We start from the raw sequence: 19671 nt of genomic DNA, 5'->3' as shown, positions 1-19671 counted from the left end.
GTACTAACATGAGCTACAAATATCACATTGAGTACCAAAACGCACCGATATGGTTACATGTCACCACACTAGATAAGCTACATACCAGTGAATGGGCTAACAACCACGCTAAAGTGTGAAAACAACAGTTTATCCGAGGCTCCATAGCATCGTAAGTTTAACAAGCTACAAACACCAGAAAGCACACTTAAACAAACAAAAAGGCTCTATATCGCCCTCTACATAGTGAACATAGGTCCAATATCAGCAATCCCGTCACGGCTTTCCACCTCGACGAGCTCTGAGGCCCGCGCCAGGTGCTGCAGGCACGCTTCCGATGATGGGGACGGTTCCAAAGATCGGCGTGCCAAAACCAAAGCCCCCGGGAACCAGACCCAAGCCGCCGCCGCCGCCACCAAGCCCAGGAGAAGTAACGACGCCCCCAAACCCCAAGAAATTTTGAGGCTTGTAAGGTTTAGGCTCGCTCTGAATGTTTCTTCCCTCAAGACACACTGCAAAGGTGGCAAGGAGGAGAGCAAGGATCAGCACCATCTCATTGGTAGACCTCTCCATGGTTTGGTCTCTCAAATGAGCTTGCTTGGATAGTGAGGTGGTGTACCAACGCCATTTTATAGCAAAAGCAATAACTCAGGACCAGCTTAGCAGCAGCGAGAGCCTTTAAGGGGATTTTTATTACCAGCTCCTTTACCATGTGAGCCTCCTTCATGGCCCTTCCACTCTAGTGGACCTATGACTGGCTTGTGGACGCCTGGTTTCCTCTGACTGGTCCAAAGGGGCCATCAGAATCTAGTGATACGCATACCACTCAATCTACAAAACTGGAGTGGGTCTAATTACATCTGCCTAAAAGAGAGAGAGAGAGGAACCACCAACCATAAGGTGGCATAAATATAAGAGCGCTGCTACTCGGACCCAAAAATGGGACAAGGAACCATTAATGTGTTGGATAGACATCTAGTTGGACACCTTAAAGAGAGAAGGACATTAATGGAAGGTAAAGATTGTGACTCACCTTCCTTTCTCTTCTGGTCAACAAAGGAGTTCTGAACCGGGCCTGCCAGTTTTCTGGAGATCCTGCAAGGTGAGGAGGCGATCATGTCACCAAAGGTGGAGATCCTAAAACGAAAAATGAAAAAGAAAAAAAAAAAGAAGGAAATAAAGGAAGAAGAGAACTATAATTGCTTATATCTTCTCTGTTTTTCATTTATCCATTAGTGATGCAAAAGTTTAAAGAGAAGGAGATCACCTTGGGTAAGTAAGGGTTGTCATATGGTTCAATCAAGTCTTTAAGGTTTAAAAATTTATTTTGTTGAGTCAAAAGATTTTGTTTCAAAAGTCTTGTTTTCTTGACTATAATCAGAATAGAGGAAGAAGAGGGATGGGATCAGGGTGTAACGATTGAGGATAAGGAGGAAGAAAGGACTGAGAGGATCAGCTTCACCTAAATTCCAATGCTGCCCTTTTACTTTTTCCAAAGATGCATTCATTTAGTAGCCATCTCATCTTTCCACAAATTTATCATCCAGGTTTGGGTCCCATGAACGGACCCAACTAGCATGTTGCAGTAAATAACAATGTCAGAATATTAATGATGTTTAAATTCCTGGCACCAGAAACCCAACCACCAACTAGTGCAGTTCTATTTTGTGGTACCTGGCAGACCAGTGAAAATTAATGCAAAACTATGAAAGGAATGAGGAAGAGGGGAGGTGAAAAAATCTTAGGGCGCCCCGCATCTGACACGGAGATAATATGTCTAACTACAATACTATGCCTTTAAGATCAAAATTTAGGGGCTGTTATGGTAACACAACCATGTCTTTGGCAAAGATAACCCTCCAAAGTCGTATAAGAAGCAGAGATCATTGAGGATCCTTTTTAGTTCAACTCAGGTGGATTAAGCTTCAAATTCCGCTTTCAAATACATAGTTCGGTTTCTACCCCCCCAAAAAAAAAATACATAGTTCGGTAATGTCCAAATGTAATCATATCATTTATATTGTCTAAGCACCAAATAAAAATAAGTATATGGAACTGAAACATGACGAAGAAATTTACATGCTAGTTTGCAGAAGAGGAGCTGTCAATACTGCAGCTAATATAAAAGATCAACTAACAGAGATCTTTAAAAAATAAATAAATAAACAAAAACAAAAACCAAAGACAAAAAAAACACAAAAACAAGAAAAAACAAACTCTTAGTGTGCCGTTGGATGACAAATACTATGAAGGTAAGCTAAATCATCGGGAACCTCTCCTATCATGCGGTTAACACAACTACTTTTGCTGAAACGTAATAGTTTGGATTGCAGCATATATGCCCAGATATTGCACTTACACAATATACTTACAACTGATAAATGCATTCTTTAAGGTAAGAGCTGGTGAAACTGCTAGCCACGCACTGGACAATATTAATGGGTTGTGACAATTTAGCAGAACCTCTATTGCCAACTTACAAAGAGAAACTATAACAGACAAAAGTTGACAAACATGGCATAGTCTTCCAGAAAACTAGCATGGCATAAAATGTGATATAGAATACTTGGGAGACTACAAAAAAAGGAAAAACAAATGGTCGGGAGAGAATAGAGAGAAACTAAAGATTGCAACATTTCATCAAAGAGTATAGAGTTGTCTATGTGCAGAGTGGAATTAAGATGCTGCACTGAAACTTAATGATAAATTAAATATGAGTGAGGAACCAAACATAATTAAATTACAAGAAAGTTAAATGCTCACTTGGTCTACTTCTCATATGAATTGATGAGGAGGTTGGGGATATGACTAAAAAATGACGGAAGCAGCGGTGAGCTATATTTTAAGAGTCTGAAGAGATTTCTGAGACAAGGTTGAGGTTTTGCCAGACATGATTCAAATATGAACATACAAACTTCTCTGATATCTTTAACCTAAGTAACTAAAACAGAGGCTCAGGCATTGAGGTCAGTAGATAATGCTCAAACGACTTATTTGAAATTCAATGATTTTCACATTTATAACATTATAATAAACACGAATAAACTGGTGGATATGTTAATAATGGTATGACAATTTGATTGTAGAGGGAAAAGTATAAGTGCTTCTAAGGGTGATGATACCTTTTTTACATTTTTTGGTTGAGATTTTTAACTTCATATTCCAGTTCTCATCACCTTTTCCCATAAAGATCAATGTTAAACCCCTGAGTTGTTCCCAGATGCTGTTGGAATGCAGAACCTTGCTAGGCTGGTTTTAAAGATGGCACTCATTCTTCTCTGCATGCCAATTCCAAAACACCTAAAGGACCAAGCATCATATTGTAGCAAAGTATTATATATTTTGAGCTAATGATTTAATTGATTCTATACTTCTGTTCAGCTGACTCTACTGCTCTGCATTATATACTTCCAATTTGATTAAATTCTCCATCTCATATAATACACAACGAATTTCTCTGCTTTGAGCATGAAAACTCTCTCTGCCCATCAAGAATTCATGAACAACCCCATCCACCTCGACCCAACTGCAACCTGCAATCTTCCGAACCTGTAAATCATTCATCTTCCTTCTCACCTTTCCCGCATCATCCCATCGCCCAGACTCATTAAAAATGTTGGAGATAAGTGTGTAAAACCCACTATCTTGAGGGCCCAACTCAATTATCTTTCTCCATACACGATCGACCACTTCAACTTTCTTATGAATTCTACATGCACTGAGCAGGGTCTTCCAGATAACTGCATTAGGTTCCACCGGCATCTTCTCCACCAACTCCAATGCCTCTTTCAAAAGCCCTGCACGGGCTAAAAGGTCAATCATGCACCCATAGTGCCGTATGTTCGGAATTATCTTGTAGTGATTGGTAAAGAGATCAAAAATCATCTGGCCCTCATCGACCAAACCTGCATGTGTACAAGCACTTAAAACACCAGTGAACGTGATATCATTAGGGGTCCTAAGGGAATCCTTTTGCATTCTTGAGAAAAAACAAAGGGCTTCCCTACCGCGACCATGGGCTGCAAGACCTAAAATAATAGAATTCCAAGCTGACAATTCCTTATGCTTGAGCTTTTCAAAGATGCCAACAGCATCCACAATGCAGCCACATTTTGAGTACATGTCGACCAGAGCCGAACCAAGGATCGAATCTGCTTCCATACCCATCTTGTCCATGTAAGCATGGATCCACCTCCCTTGACTGAGAGCACCAAGCTGTGCAACCGCTGGAAGAATGCTCACAAGGGTGATTTTATTTGGTGCCACACCTGCAATTTGCATCTCGAGGTAAAGGTCCAAGGCCTCCTTGAACCGGCCATTCTGTGTATATCCCGAGATCATAGCTGTCCAAGTGATCACACTCCACTCTGGCCTCATCTGGTCAAAGATGCCCCGAGCAACTTCCACGTTGCCACATCTCAAGTACCCAGATATCAATGAATTCCATGAGAACTGATTCCTCTCAGGCATTGCATCAAAGAGGTCCTGAGCAATCTCCATCAGCCCATGTCTCACATACCCATCAACCATAATGCTCCAAGAAACTACATTTCTCTCAGCCATTCCATCGAAAATCTTCCGGGCAGTCTCCAAATCTCCATTGTTTATAAACCCTATGATCAAATCATTCTGAGAAACAACATCTGGGACGTTGCATTCTGCTAACACTTTATGAGCATCATAGCAAGCAAGGCATTTTGCATACATTCGAACAAGAGATCTCCGAACAAAAACATCACAAAGGACGCCTCTTTTGACGGCCTGCGCGTGGAACTGCCGGCCTTCTTCTAAGGCCGAGAGAACACGGCATGCTTTGAAGAGGGATCGGAAGGTGTCATGATGGAGAGTGAGAGCGCCATCAGAGAGAAGCTGGTGGAATTTGAGGATTGTGTCTTCTGGAGTGATGACAGGAAGGCGGTGATGGGGTTCCTTAGGAGCTCTGTGGATTCTCTTTGGAAGTCTTCCATGTTGTTGAGGAGGAGGAGGCAATTGATGCTGAGGAAATTGCGCGAACATTTCAAACTTCAACAGCTTGTTAACGGTCGAAAATGTAGATAGCTTCGTCTCCCCTCGATGCTTGATATTATTCTGAGCAGCTAACTTGCTCAGCGCAAGGCCTTCACTTTGAGAACCAGTGGATTAATCATTGGCCTATTTGGCATCACATTTATTTTTTATTTTATATTTTAAAAAATAAAATCATAAAATTAAAATAAAGTTATATTTTATACTACTGTTATTATTTTTTATTTTTTTAAAAAATTATTTTTATTATTTAAAAAAAATTAAAAAATTTTATCTTTAATATTCTTTAAAATAAAAATTTTATTTTTAGCATCATTATTAATATCATCATCAACATCACGATCTTCATCACCATTATTGCTATCATTATCTCTGCTAATATCAATACCACCGTCATAATTACAATTGTTAAGTCATCACCTTCATCCTACTATATCAATTATATCTTCGTCATCATCATCATTTATACTGTATAACTGATAATCCAATCATCACCATCATCATCTCACCACTACATCTATAGTCTCTAATTATGCCATATCATTGTTGGCCCACCATTAATATTATTACCCTCATCTCCGCAACTATCATCATATTTATTTTTTTAATAACTAATTATATCAAATGTATTTATATTTTTAAATATAAAAAATTTTGATTATAAAAATTAAAATTTAAAGTGATGCTAAACGATATCTTAACTTATTAATTATTTTTTAGGAAAAAATTGTCCATTTCTATCATTGGGCACCAACTTGCACAATTCTGTTGTCCAATTCTATGCCATATCATGACAAATTTTATTATCACAATAGGCATACATCATAAGGTAATAACATCATTATAGTTACTAAAAATCCTTTAAAAAGCCAAGATAATTTTATATTAGGCTAAAATATTCAAAAATTTATCTTTGTAATATTTAGTTGCCGCGTGTACTAACTGTTCATTATTGCATGCGTGCATGATGGCGTTTTAAAAGCAAAATGGTGGCATTATAGATATCTTTTTATTTGAAACATCATTTTACACTTAAATGGTCGTGCCGTAGATATTTTAAAAAATAACAAAAAAATTGCAAAAAATTCCAGTAGACCCTGGCAATGTGCAAATTATAACCCTTTTTATAATGTTAAGTGTTCATGATATATAGCATCTTTTTTGGGTCATCGTACACGATTAAATTCTCAAATTAACAAACATGGCCTTAAAATGGCCTGTTATTAAATTTAACTGGCTGTCATCTAAAACCATGCTTCAATCTCCCGAAATAATAGACTGCATCACAACAATATATTCAATTAACGGAAGCTAAACAATTAAGATCTGGTGCAATAAACCTTGAGAGCAGAAAGCTATACCATAGAATCCATCGCAAAGATTCCAAAATATGTGGAAGGTTAGGGGATAGACAACCCACGTAGGAAACTCCTCTCTTTTGCCGTGATTTTTTTTGTATGGAAAATCTACAAAGGTTGATACTTAAATAGCCTTATGTCTCGTAATCAGCAAACCGACCAATTATCATCAATCCCAATCTATTAACAACAAAGAATTTCCACCTCTGGAGACTGGCAAGAAATAAATGAAGAGAAAAAAAATCCTTTATGTTTAGCTTTATACCCATCTGATTTTGTAGAATGATGCAACCATTGAGCATCAGCCAATAAATTCAAATGCAACTATCATTTACTCCTAACTTATGATTTATTTTTTCTTCTCTTGAGAAAAATGGTGGCAGTGCCTCTTCAGATCGGAGCCCAATTCCAATTTGGCAAATCCCAACTCAAACTTGAGGATGACATACTATATTTATGTTGGGTTTTCTGCAAGGGTATACAGCAAAAAAGTCCAAAATGGCTAGACAGCATTACAAACCCAGTAGGAAATTTATTTCCTGTTTTATACTGCTATAACCAAAACACAATGTCACACAAAACATAGACGGCACATCACCTCCATGAGGTGAGGTGCCCATGGTTGTTCCTTTTTTTCTTAAAAGATAATTTACAACAATATTTCATGCAATGTACATTGAATTGCCAATAAAATTAAAGAACTGCAGCTGAATATGATGCAAGCAGAAACTATACTGCTCAGCAAAATCCCTAACAACAGATCTTCAGATAACCATCTTCTGTTCCCACAAGAAATAATCGTGAGAGCGGAAGCACACTGATGGTGGAGAGCACCGAGAGGTTTCTCATCCCCTTATCAGCAGAATACAGCTTCTGAGGTGAAAGCCAATGCTGTCCGCCCTGCTGCCAAGGGACCATTCATCAGGGAATAAATCAAGGAAACAATGAGAGATTATTTTGTGCATATTTTTCAAATAAGTGATAAGCAAAGATGGTGTCACATCCCGAAAGATCGGAAGCTTTTCTGCAAAGTTCCAAGGGAGGTCAATAATGGAGCTTGCTGAAGCTCAGACTGAAACAGTAGGGTCCTTGAGAAATGAACCCACCACAAATTCCAGGTGGTCAAAGACCACAATGTTGTGTTTAAGGATTCAAGAATGCAGCATGTTTAAAATCTTAATATGTATAACTCCATTTAGAAAGCAAGATAGACTAATATTTACATACTTCAGCGGTTGATCTAGAAAGAGAGGTCAGTGCAATCTTATTTCTGGAAACTGAGAGTATGTCCTGACCCCAAATGGAGAAGCTGGAGATGCCATCAGAATGGCCTCTAAAAACATTCAATTGAGAAGCCAAGTTCCTGCCATACAATGTTGAGCAAAAATTCAGTCAAGGTACAAGCTTTCATTGCTCTGCTTACACACTGTTTCCTAAACTATGATGTGCTTCCTTGATGTTGTCGTGCCACCTAGATGAGCAAAGTGTTTTCAAGGAGTAATAAATAGCAAGCCATTGAATAATTAGAAAATCAAGGCAGAAAGAAAGAAAATATGTGCGTAACATTTCTTTTCCACACACACATTTCTTTTCCAGCAAGGAATTTGGAATATCCAATTCTTACACATATAAGGTGCACATTTGAATAAAAGTTTTTTGGCACTCAGTGCCTTCTGCTTACTGTTTCCTTAAAAAAAATAGAAATAAAAATAATAAAAAAAAGAGGTGCACATCCAGTGACTAGCTGCCAAAAATTTAATTTTGTTTTATTTTTTTCTTTTCTTGAGAAAACTTCAGGTAACATTATAGATTTCATTTCAATTCAAAAATATGAGTTGACAAGTTGTTCAGCAGGAAGGAGGATGAAGGTACTTAACATAATAAGAAAAACTTAGTCTTGATATACCAAAACTTTTAAAAAATTACAAAGAAAGAGCGGTGAGTATATATTTTAATATGTGATGGTATTTGATGACAAAGAGTCAAGTGGCTCCTCTACCTTTCTCTTTATTCTTAATACTACTCAGTTGTCTAATTAAGCAAACATTCCATTTCAAAATAAAAATTCTTTCACTATCCGATACAGAAACAGTAGAATAAGATTATAAAATATGAATAGATGGTACTGGTCAAACAATAGTACCTTCTCAGATCCCAAACTCGCAAGGTTTTATCAAGAGAACTGGATACAAGCAAATGATCCTCCAGAGATGCTAACTGCATACACCAAAGTTTAACCAACAATTACATAATATTCAAATGATATCTGATTTAACTGCTTCACAAAGCATACCTTAGTAATGTAGCCGTCATGTGCTCGCCAAAGAGCAATGATATTTCCACTCCTCGCATCAAGCAACCTACAATGTCCTGAACTAAGCCCAGAAGCAATCCAAGATGGCGAAGCTACAGCTCTCTCTGCTTGAAGCTTTTCAGACCCACAGGAGCAAATGGCTGACACAAGCGATGAAAAAGAATATTCAGTTACATCACTCTTCCACAGGTGCAGTTTCCGGTCTTGAACAACATCAATGAACCTGCATGAAGTAACATTATAAACAATAATAAGCATATACATTGGCATATAAGTACAAGCATGTTCGTAAAAAGATTATTTTTTAAGCATACATGTTTTTATGAAGATGAAACAAGGAGAGGAAATATATCAAAGTAACTTGATGACACCATAAAATTGGCAACCAAACCTCCTACTAAAATAGTCTCTGCAGCCAAACCCAGTTAAGCAGGCTACATAGAACTAGAATGAGGAGATTTTTCACAACTGGTTGTCAACCTGACAGCAATCATTCACATCTTGTGTTGAAACATACTAGTCTATTCCAGTAAATGGCCATGCATTATTTCCGCCTAAAGAAAAGGTCATGCTTATGCCGAAGTTTCCAATTCCTTGCTGAAGGATAGCTATGGTAGAATGAAATTCTGCCCTCCGGCTATAGTCGAAAGCCATAGGTTTGCAAGCAACACAAGCACAACATGTGTGTGTGTGAGAGAGAGAGAGAGAGAGAGAAACCGAGTATGGATAAAGTTTAGATTAGAAATCAGAAGGGTTGGATGTAAACGGAAAAGACATAAGAGATTTGGTCATGCAGATAACTAGATATGCTATCCACACCACAAAACACGTTTTCATATCCCTCAGCTTTCTGATTAAAATTATTGTAGCCATCCAATAACCTGAACTATTTTCACATAGTGATAACCTTTTCAGATAAATGCAGTAGCCACATTATCAAGCATGCAGCTAACAAAAATCCTTAATGTAGTTGCAGCAACATATACATGTCCACAGCATTGTCATGTTCCTACATCTACATGCCTCTTCCACTTTTTCTGGACTTCTGATGGTTAGGAAAATCACCAGAAGTTCTATATAATTAAATACAAGTATCTCCAGGCACAACAGGAGCAAATAACACCACCTAAAGAAGAAGATAAACACCATTATATATAGCACGAAATCAGTTCAAGGATATGAAATTATCTGGAAAACTCATTCCAAGTGAACTATGTATTTAACATGTGGCCAATAATGAATTCAAAAATTACCTGACTGAACCATTTCCCATGCCAGCTATAAGCTTATCATCAATCTCTATGTGATTCATGCATGTGTACAAACTACCACTGAATGCATTAGACAGTATGCCACCAGAGAGTGCATTTGGAGTAAGCATGTTGGGCTGCTCTGCATTCACCTTGGCTGACATCGACAGTGGGAAATTTGTTGATGATTCAGCATATGCTGCTATCAGCTTCCCAGTTTGTCCATTCCATATATGAATAGTACCGTCACAAGAAGCTATCCTTCCACTGACAGATAATATGCAGATAGCATTCACCACCTACAAAAAAATAAAACCTCTTAATGATAGTAGTAATGGAGAAACAAACATAGACAAACATGGAGATAAACCTAAGGGCCTGATCTTTTGAGGATAAAAAACTTATTCAGAAATTTGTATTTTCTGGGTAAGTATTTTCCAAGCAACATTTAGGTAGAAAAATAATTTTTCCATCTTCTTTTATGCATTGGAAAATAGCTCAAAAATCTGTTATCCATGTTCTTTTGCATTACTAGTTTCTTGGATAAGTTGCTAAGATCTATCTATATTTTGCATAAAACCCTTTATTATATAGACATTATTATACATAATAATATAATATATTATATTATATATTATAATATATAATATTATATAATATTATATAATATATATTCATCAATATAGATATATATTATATATAATAAATTATATTACATATAATAAAATAAAATATATATATATTACAATATAGTATATAATATTCTTATATATTAAAATAATATATTATTATATTATATCGTATCATATTATAATAATATAAGATATTAATATTATATTGTAATACTAAAATAATATATCATATTATAAGATTATATTAGTATAATAATATATTATATTAAAATAATAAAATATCATTATCCAATAATAATATTATATTATATTATACATAAGATAGTATTATATATTATTATGTTATTATTATAGGATTAAGGGTATATTAGAAATGACATAAAAATATTATTGTCTTAGTTGATGAGAAATAACTTACCCATCTAAATGGATAAAACTGACCCCCCCATTTCATAGGTAAATACTGTCCATGAGGAAATAATTTGCCTACCTAAAGAAGTGTGAGAACATGGATAAGTTGGTCTATGAAAAAACTGACTAGCTTTCTCATGATATTTATCCACCAAAGAACGGATCCTAAAAGGCAAGTGACATGCACATCACATAACTACAATAATATTTTTTTTTTTCTTCATGGAAAGATGGAAAATGAAAGCTTTCTGATCTTAAAGAAAGAATATCTCAATTCACATTAATGATGTAACAATGAAATCCTCAGAAAACACAATAAAGGAAGCCAACCTCATCATGGCCATAATAGCCTGATATGCAGTTCATTCTAGGCAATTCCCACTTCTGAACACTTCCTTTGAATCCAGGACCAACTCCTCCAGTATAAACTGTGCATTCATCATGACAAACAGCTAAAGATCTCAGAGCTCCAGGATGAGCACGGGCGGAGTAAAGAATTGACGCTTTGATCTTCCAAGGAAGTTCATCTTTTAAGCCTCCACTGCGTCCAAGAAAATCAGGAACATCCCAACTAGCATCAGGACTAGGGAACCAAAACCATGGTTCATGGCTGCCAAGATTTGAGGTTACTGAATTATTTACTTTTGCAGTTTGTTGATGCTCATTTACAAGCCTGGGATTTATCACAGACATGCCAGTTTTAACTCCTTGCGATTGCGGAATAGACCAACCAACACCATTAAGCAATAGTTTGGCTGGATTGTACTCTGATGAAGAAATTTTTCCAAATGCAAGCCTTTGAGAGTTCAAAATTTCACCACCACTTCTACAAGTTTCCCCAAAAGACTCCCACTGAAAATAAAAGTGTAAGATGGATTAGAATGATGATTTATAAGTATACAGAATAGCATAGCCTGTTGCAGAAGGTACAAGAAGATAGCCTTGGGATCACCAACAAACAAAGGCATGCTCTTGGGCCCCTTGGCAGTTCAAAAGAAGCATGTTTACCTTCCATTTGTAAATCTTGTGAAGAATTTGCTCCAAAAGAAACCATGTGGGACAACACTTGCGAAGATTCTCTATGCCAATAAGGGATGCAATTGGAGGATACAAAAGCAAGCTGCAAAACAGTCACAGTTTCATATATCATTACATCATTAGGGCACTTGTAGGAGCTCTCCAAAATTAATATTGTTTTCACCTACATAAGGTCTCTTCTGGTTTCAATCTGAAACTTTTCGCCTATTTTTAATTGAGAAACCTTAGAATCTCTACCATCAGGACCAGTTCCATAAGTTGCTGCCTGAGAAAAGGCCAGCTCATCAAACAGCTCTTTGAGTTGCGGCATGACACATACAGAAGTATATTCTGGTCCAATCCTTTGACAGACTGCAATAAGTGTAGTTGCAGCAACCTAGCCAAGATAGCAGATAGTTTCAGCAAATATTAAAAAAAAAAATGGGGATATGCTGCATGCAAATAATATGAGGATGAAAAGAATTAGCATGTGATAACACACTATAAAACAAGAAATGGATCCCAAGGAAAAGAAAGGATAAGGAGCGCAGGGTTAGTTGCCTGAATCACGGAAAGATCCATATGAGTCTGCATTAGAGCCTTCACATGGAGGCAGATTTTGTCCTGCAAATATAAGAAAAGAACAATAAAGAAAATGAAGAACTTCCAAATTAAGTGAATAAATAAAATAAATAGAATCAACCAAAACTACTTAAACCTGAATTAACTCCTTAAGGATTATTTCTACAGGCAAGACCAAGACCAAACCATCTAAGGTGGAAAAGCTATCGATTAAAGTTAAAGCATTCCAGCTCTGCACAGGCTCAGGCTTATTCATCTGAGAAACATCGATGCATGAGAGAATAACATTCCTTAGTAAAGGCAGAAGCTGCCTGACAATAAAATTTTCTCCAAGAAGACCACCTGTTAATCAAATGATCCATAATAGATTATGAATACTAACAGCCATGAAGAAAAGAAAATCCATAAAAGAGAATCTCATAGCCAACTGAAATACCAATTCTAACCAGAGCATCAATTCCATCAGTGCAAAGTCCCTTCCCAAAAGAGTGGATTAGTGGTAATATTGTCTGGAACATGATTTTGATGTTAATAATAATCCAATATTGTATATTATATTTGAGAGAGGTCTTAATCAAGGAACTCATCCTGCAAAACTCACCTGCTGAACTGTAATGGGAACACCAAGCTCTTCGCTAGAACCAATCAAAAGGACAGCAGCAGCAGAAGCAGATATCTTGTTAGGTGAGTTGCATAAGCTAGAGATCACTAAAGGATGTAACTTCTCCAGATATGCTTGTTTACCCAATCGGTTCCACAAGTCCCGCACAAAGGAGTCTTGGAGGAGAGATACCTTCAGATGTGAATATTCTGATACCTGTAGTAAAAATCGTAACATATAGAAAATCAGAAAGTGTAAATTCTTATGCCCGCACAAAATGCAGCATGCAAATTGGCAAAACCAGTAACAAGCAAAAGCAAGCTACATGAAATCGTCATATTGGTTTTTTCTTAACCGGCCTGTAAAATCTTCTGAATGATGGGCAAAATCAAAGCTTTTATTGCTTGAATGCTCAAGCACTTCAGAAACTCTTTCAGCAGACATAAAGCTGATTCGGTTTCAACATCCAACAAAGGTGATGTGATAAGTGGTAAGCAGTAGGGTGCACACATTTCTGCAGCATATCTTCCCATAGCTTTCAGGGCTCCTTCACTTGCAAGTTTAGCAGCATATAGAAGGCGATGACCAGTTTTAGTCACCAGTTGAAGTGGAGAAAGAAACAAATATGCAGACCTGACTGTTGGAGGGAAGTATTGTGACTCCAGAAAGCATTTTGCAGATGGTCTCCTGGAGAGAAAATGAAGCACTGAGAGGCAGTAAAGCATATGATATTATGATGCATAAAATACTAGAGACACTAACAGGATGAACTTATTGTGAAGGAAATATTGTACATAAATAATAAAGAGTCACACTGTGCTTTATTTCATTTTCCTTCTCCCAGCAAGAGAGTTTAGTTGTTCCACTTCCATTGTGAATAATCACAGTTTCAGTGTAAGATATCTTCTATATGGTCAAGAATCCATCTATCATGTTCTTTTTTACCAAATCCTATATTATTTCAGACCATAGTTTTTAATCACAGAATGTCGAATACCTCTTCCAGTCCCTCTGGATGGATGCTTCAACAAGAAGTGCAACATGAGGAGGCAGTTCCTGCACTGTTCCTGGTAGGATGCCATTTTGCTTGTATGCAGCTAATGAAATAGGGTCAAAAAGTGGCCTCCTCAAATAAAGTTCAGCCAATATGCACCCAACGGAGAATATGTCCTCTGCAAGATCTTCAGAACTTACTCCCGAAGAGGATGCTTTTTGTCTCCAGTGCAAAAACTCTTGAAAGCCCATTGAACCACTATCATCAGCCTCAAAACATTCAAGAAGACAACTTAAACTAAAATCAGATGGCATTGAGGGAGCACTGGAAGGTGATTTTAAATTCTCCATTTTGGAAGGCTCATTTAGTGGAACTTCCACAGGTGAAAAATTCTGAACAAAATTTTCTACATAACTGTAGCTTGGATTTAAATAGCGTGCATGTTCACAAAATAAAGTGGCTTCTTCTAAATCTTCCAAGAAACCAGTTCCTGAAGGGAAATGATCCTGAGAAGTAAGGTGCAATTGACCAGTATTATCAGAAGACATGCTTGAGTTTTTCTCATTATCATTTCCGTGAACTTGATACTTACTGCATGATTCTTCATGGCTGTGATAATGAGGGTGAGGTATGGTTCCACGTCGCTTAGGATGCGGTTTCATAAAGAGCTGTCGACGCCCCATAGATTTTGGCATTAATGGATCAGATGCAGGCAACATTACATTCTTGGCAGTAATAGATGCTTGGCCAGAAAGCTTGTAACCAAACGTTATGTCAATCCAATGATGAATTTCTTGCGATACACGAACACTTTCCAATGCAGCTCGATGTAATGAGATAAATTCTTCAGGAGATGCAGCCCATGACGGCACAGCCAGATCACTCATCTCAGAATGGATAGAGGAGAAAATTCGAGGGTCACTGTAAAACTCAGGAATGCACTCATCTGGAGTCCACTGGTAAAGTCTTTGCATGTTAGATGGATACTCATTAGGCTCATAGACAGAGCGCACAGCAGAACGAAGTATTCTCAAAGGTAGCCTTCTGGCTTTGTAACTGCAGACTGCTAATTCAGAAAGGCATTCATCAGAAACATGGTGGGGAATTTCTGATGTTGAATATGTGAAATCCAATTGCTCATCACCTTTTGCCAACCTCCATTTGCTCTTCTTGAGGTCCCTCCAGCCAGCATCAGAATTTTCATCTGGCTTTACACTGAAGTCTATGATCCAGGGCATCACTGTATGAAATGTATGATCACCCCACCTCCTCCCAGCTAATCTATTTAAGACAAGAAGGTATTCATAGTTGCTCAATTCACCTTTCCACCACCGCTTGAAATCAGAATGCCAATCCATAGACATTGACAGCTTCAAATCAGCATAAATAGCTTGACAAGGACAGTTCTCCATGCAGCAACATGCCCTCAAACAAGCAGGTTCTTTCAAACTCAGGCAACCTTTCAGAAGATGCATGTCACTGATGCTCAGCCATGACCAACATGAATCAGTTAACTGGATGGTGGAGGGGCATATGTTTCCATGAGCAACCCCCAAACCATGCATGTATGCTAAAGCAGAAAGCACCTGATAAATTAAAAATCTAATGTTCCAATCTGATTTCAATGCCCTGGGGCTATAGTGCAGAACACTTTCTAGAGTGTATGGAGCCTTAGCATGCAATAAATAATCATATGCAGGTGTTTTCAGAACACCTAAAACAGGGGAAATGTTAGGATGTCTCACACTGGCAGGAATAGTGCTCTTGCTGAATGCAGGAAACCCAACCAACTTTAAAAGATCTGTACCATATCCCCCAGTTAATTTTCCTTCCATTAGGAGATTTAGAGATGAAATCACAAAGTCTTCAGTTAATTCAGATGTATATTTGCAAATTAGATCTTTGATAGTGGCAGAGGAGCCCCTATGGACACAAGCAAATGGACCCAATGCAGCGATCACCCTTAAACATGTTTCCTGTTTGTAAGAAATGGTGGTGGAACCTTCAATATTCCGGGCCACCAGACCTTCCCCTGACCATAGGGAATCATCACCCGATGAAAATGGCACGCCATCACTGAGAATAGCAGCATCAAGTTCAGCTTGACAATGATCTTGTTCTGACAAAGACATCTCCTCTTTACCATCTGTGAAATCATTGTCCAAATAGTTGCGGCCACTGCAGGAAGTGAGGTCATGCATACATCATAAAGCTTTTTAGGTGTCAAGTTTGCACATTCCCAGAGATAAGGATACTTGTTTAACATACATAAGCGAAAAACACAATGACTTACAAATTTGCATCCAAGAATTTTTTATCATCATTAGATATTGCCACAAGCACAATTTGAGAAGAGACCTCCTCACTGCAATTCAGCACTACAGATTTCCAACATGAGACATGAAGGGAACACAAGTTGATGGGAAGGGGAAAAAGCAAAAGCTTCAAATTGATGTGACAAACAGAGATAGATGGGAAAACTTAATTTACCCTGCAGTATTTTCTGTTCCCTGGTTCAAGTATGACTGCAGCAACGGAAAGATTATGAGTCAAAAAAAAAAAAAAAAAGAAAAATCAGCATCATCCATCAGTAATGGAGCAACTTTAATACCAGTCTCAGACAATAAGAAAGAAAATGGCAGGCATATTAAACACTTAAGACTAACAGGATCAACTAGTCCAACACAAGTATATAGGATTGGAGGAACATAGGTTATCCTTTATGTATTAACCAAAAGGAACTAAAATAATGAATTACTGCAATTTTTAAATGAATAAAATCATACAGATCTTATGAGACCTATTTGAAATTTAAAATAACCACGTCATCTCCACATCCAAATTGAGAGAAAGTACTATGTGGCAAAGACAGCAGTTATTTTTAATCACCATGTCCCCTCAATATAGAGTCATTAATTTTACTACATATTGTACAGCTAAGAGATCTCAATCACATAAATTACATTAGTCCTTGACAAGAATCTTTTAGTATTTTTTAGTATGTCTTGGACACCATTGTACCTCATAAACAAAAGAAAGGGAAAAGAAAATCCTGAGGGTGACATTAAACCATTCTAACCGCACAATATTTTTTTGCCTATGTAATCAAGTGAAAGCTCTAAATTGACATTGACAGTAAATTCTTTTATGCCACTTGAAAACGGGGACTTTGAGAAACTTAAAAACCAAAGAGTTGATTTGTTGGTGAAATAACTCAGTTTTCTTGCTGAAGACATATTCTCATGTACATGTTCATTTCAAGATGAGTTAGTATTCATTTCAAAACCTAACTTTCAATGTTCAGCAGCTAGGTCATTATCTGGATAGGAAATTAAACTTCATATTCAGATTGCCTTCAGGGGTTTTTGGGTCCATAGAAAAGCAATACTTGTGCTAACTTATATAGATATAGTCACCTTTTGGCAATTAGTTACTTGCTTTAGAGCATGGTTGGTGATTTTATATGTAAGCACATCAGCACTGATGAATTTAACAATCAATCTTAAACTTTAATGGTTAAATGACTAAAAATAAAACTTATTTATCAGTAGTGCAAAACTATCCAATATCATCTTCAAGACAAGAAAAGAATGATTCAAAAGTTCCATAGTGTATTTTTGAAGCATCTATGAAAAAAGATTGTGCTATTTCCATACCAAAGCCTGCCAACTGTTTGTACATTAGAGATATCATGCGAGACATTGTAATTTACTTGCTAATCACACTAATTTACAAAGACAAGACTCAAAGGTTGCTCATGGTCCAATATATTACAGGCATGTTGGGTTGGGGGGAGTTGGGCTCTGGCATGGGAATGGATGAGCGACCATCATTCCAGTTGGGAGGAGTCCCATTGCTATTCCGATTCCCATTCCAACTCATTCTGATACCAATTCCAATCGCGAAACCAAACACACCCTAATTGCTTCGTCCAAGTCAATAGCCCTCTTCACCACACTGCTGTCTATCCTTTCCCAACTCATAAATACTAAATATCAACCCGGGTCCATGGATTTCTTCTCACATACATCAACCAAATCCCAACAAAACAGTCTTTTCGTTAGAAAGCAACTGGCATGGGAATTCATAAAACCTGCATGTTTGCTAAACACACACTAACCTTAGTTATAGAACAAAAAGATCAATTTTTTAGAACAAAGTCCCAAGGAAAACAGTAGCCAAGCAAAAATCGAAGGGAACGGAACGAGATTTTGCTAGGTACGCTAAAACCTGCGTTAAATAAACAAAAAGTTCGAATTTTTGAACCCAGATCTAGTTGGGAAAAGAACAGCACATAAAATCTACGAGAAAGGATTGAAATTTCGCAACTACACACGAAAACCTCAGTTAGCAGACAAAATGATCTAATCTCTGAAACTAGTCAACGAAAAAGAAGCAAGATTCTGGAAATGGAAGGACGGTACTGAGACCTGTACGACGGCGGTGGAGCCAAAGGGCAGGGCAGAGTCGGAGACCCCATAGCGGAAGACGAGATCGGCCGAGAGATCGGACCGGATGATGCGTTCCAAGCACTCGAAGCACGGAAACGTCGCGCCCCCCATCGCTCTCCCTGTGGAGGCGGACCAGAGTGCGGCTTTGGCGGCGGCGGCGGTGTGGGGATCTCGCCGGAGCTCCTCCCGTGGCCGAATTGAACAAGGAGAAAAAGGCAATGGAGAGTCCATAGGGGTGCAAGAGGAACCATCGGGGCGATATGAGCCGTCTGATTGGTCGATCTAATTTAGGATGAAATCATCCATCCGACAGCTTGAATTTTTCTTTTAACCTTAGGTTAGTGGGTCGTTCTTGATAGTGGGCTGTTAGGTCCCCAGGGCCACTAGAAAGTGCCCCACAATGACTAAAGCCCAAGTTGCAGGCACCTTGCAACAGAGAAATGCCGGGCTCTATTTGACATGGCCAAATTCTTTGTGCACCGCACCACCTCATCCGAATGATCCACATCGCACCCTCATGATTGATGTAATCGGGCATCCATAGGTGCGGAGAAAAATAGAAGCGATGCCCTATCCAATCACCGAGTATATTAAATGCACATCATAATCCATTTTTTAAATTTGGTTCAATTTTAACATGACCAAAATATCTTTTTCCTCCAAAACAATCCTGGTATATCTTACCATCTATCTGGACGTATCGAATGCTATTCTTCTCTCTCCTTTTCCTCCTTTTATTGAGGTTCTGTCCGTTCAAGAAAAAAATTTTCAGCCACAATTCTGCACGAGGTTCTTGAATAGGTATAAAGTAGGTTCCAAATAAAGTTCTCTTTTCAGTTTTGAATACAGCATGTCGTAAAAATATTATATGAAAGTATAATAAGTCAGAATGTCATGATATTTTAAGTTGATATTATGACATCAGCTCGGAAGTATGTTTTTGAATATTTTTATGATATCCTGAGGCAAAATGATCACATTCAACATTAAAATTGTTAGATCCTTCAACTAAAATGCCTACCGAAGGCAGTTTTGACTATATTATATCCTTTCAGAT

At 37.7% G+C, this 19671-nt stretch overlaps 2 protein-coding genes across 5 annotated transcripts; both read right to left on the bottom strand.

Annotated features, from left to right (window-relative positions):
- Positions 1 to 406: 406 nt before the first annotated feature.
- LOC105040033 (pentatricopeptide repeat-containing protein At5g48910) lies at positions 407 to 5097 on the bottom strand. The gene is made up of 3 exons (XM_010916414.4): positions 3102 to 5097; positions 1013 to 1074; positions 407 to 491 (listed from the first exon to the last, which is right to left on the bottom strand). The coding sequence occupies exon 1, from the start codon at positions 4993 to 4995 to the stop codon at positions 3367 to 3369; it is 1629 nt and encodes a 542-aa protein (XP_010914716.1). The 5' UTR covers positions 4996 to 5097; the 3' UTR covers positions 407 to 491; positions 1013 to 1074; positions 3102 to 3366.
- A 1777-nt stretch (positions 5098 to 6874) lies between these two features.
- Positions 6875 to 18882, bottom strand: LOC105040031 (protein GFS12). 4 transcript variants are annotated; one of them, XM_010916411.4, is made up of 17 exons: positions 18594 to 18880; positions 16654 to 16688; positions 16457 to 16528; positions 14167 to 16341; positions 13529 to 13856; positions 13170 to 13385; positions 13005 to 13077; positions 12705 to 12910; positions 12548 to 12610; positions 12175 to 12383; positions 11978 to 12089; positions 11300 to 11821; positions 9930 to 10225; positions 8656 to 8899; positions 8506 to 8579; positions 7590 to 7725; positions 6875 to 7265 (listed from the first exon to the last, which is right to left on the bottom strand). In XM_010916411.4, the coding sequence occupies exons 1-17, from the start codon at positions 18843 to 18845 to the stop codon at positions 7113 to 7115; spliced, it is 5166 nt and encodes a 1721-aa protein (XP_010914713.2). In that variant the 5' UTR covers positions 18846 to 18880; the 3' UTR covers positions 6875 to 7112. The 4 variants fall into 4 exon arrangements, with proteins under 4 accessions (XP_010914713.2, XP_019704179.1, XP_073106776.1 ...); XM_019848620.3 differs by having other exon boundaries at positions 6875 to 7262; XM_019848622.3 differs by lacking the exon at positions 6875 to 7265 and having other exon boundaries at positions 7698 to 7833; positions 18594 to 18882.
- Between the last annotated feature and the right edge of the window lie 789 nt (positions 18883 to 19671).

Source organism: Elaeis guineensis, chromosome 1 (genome assembly GCF_000442705.2).
Source record: "Elaeis guineensis isolate ETL-2024a chromosome 1, EG11, whole genome shotgun sequence".
In the NCBI taxonomy this organism is placed as follows: Eukaryota; Viridiplantae; Streptophyta; class Magnoliopsida; order Arecales; family Arecaceae; genus Elaeis; species Elaeis guineensis.
This window is presented reverse-complemented; position numbering and strand designations above follow the sequence as displayed.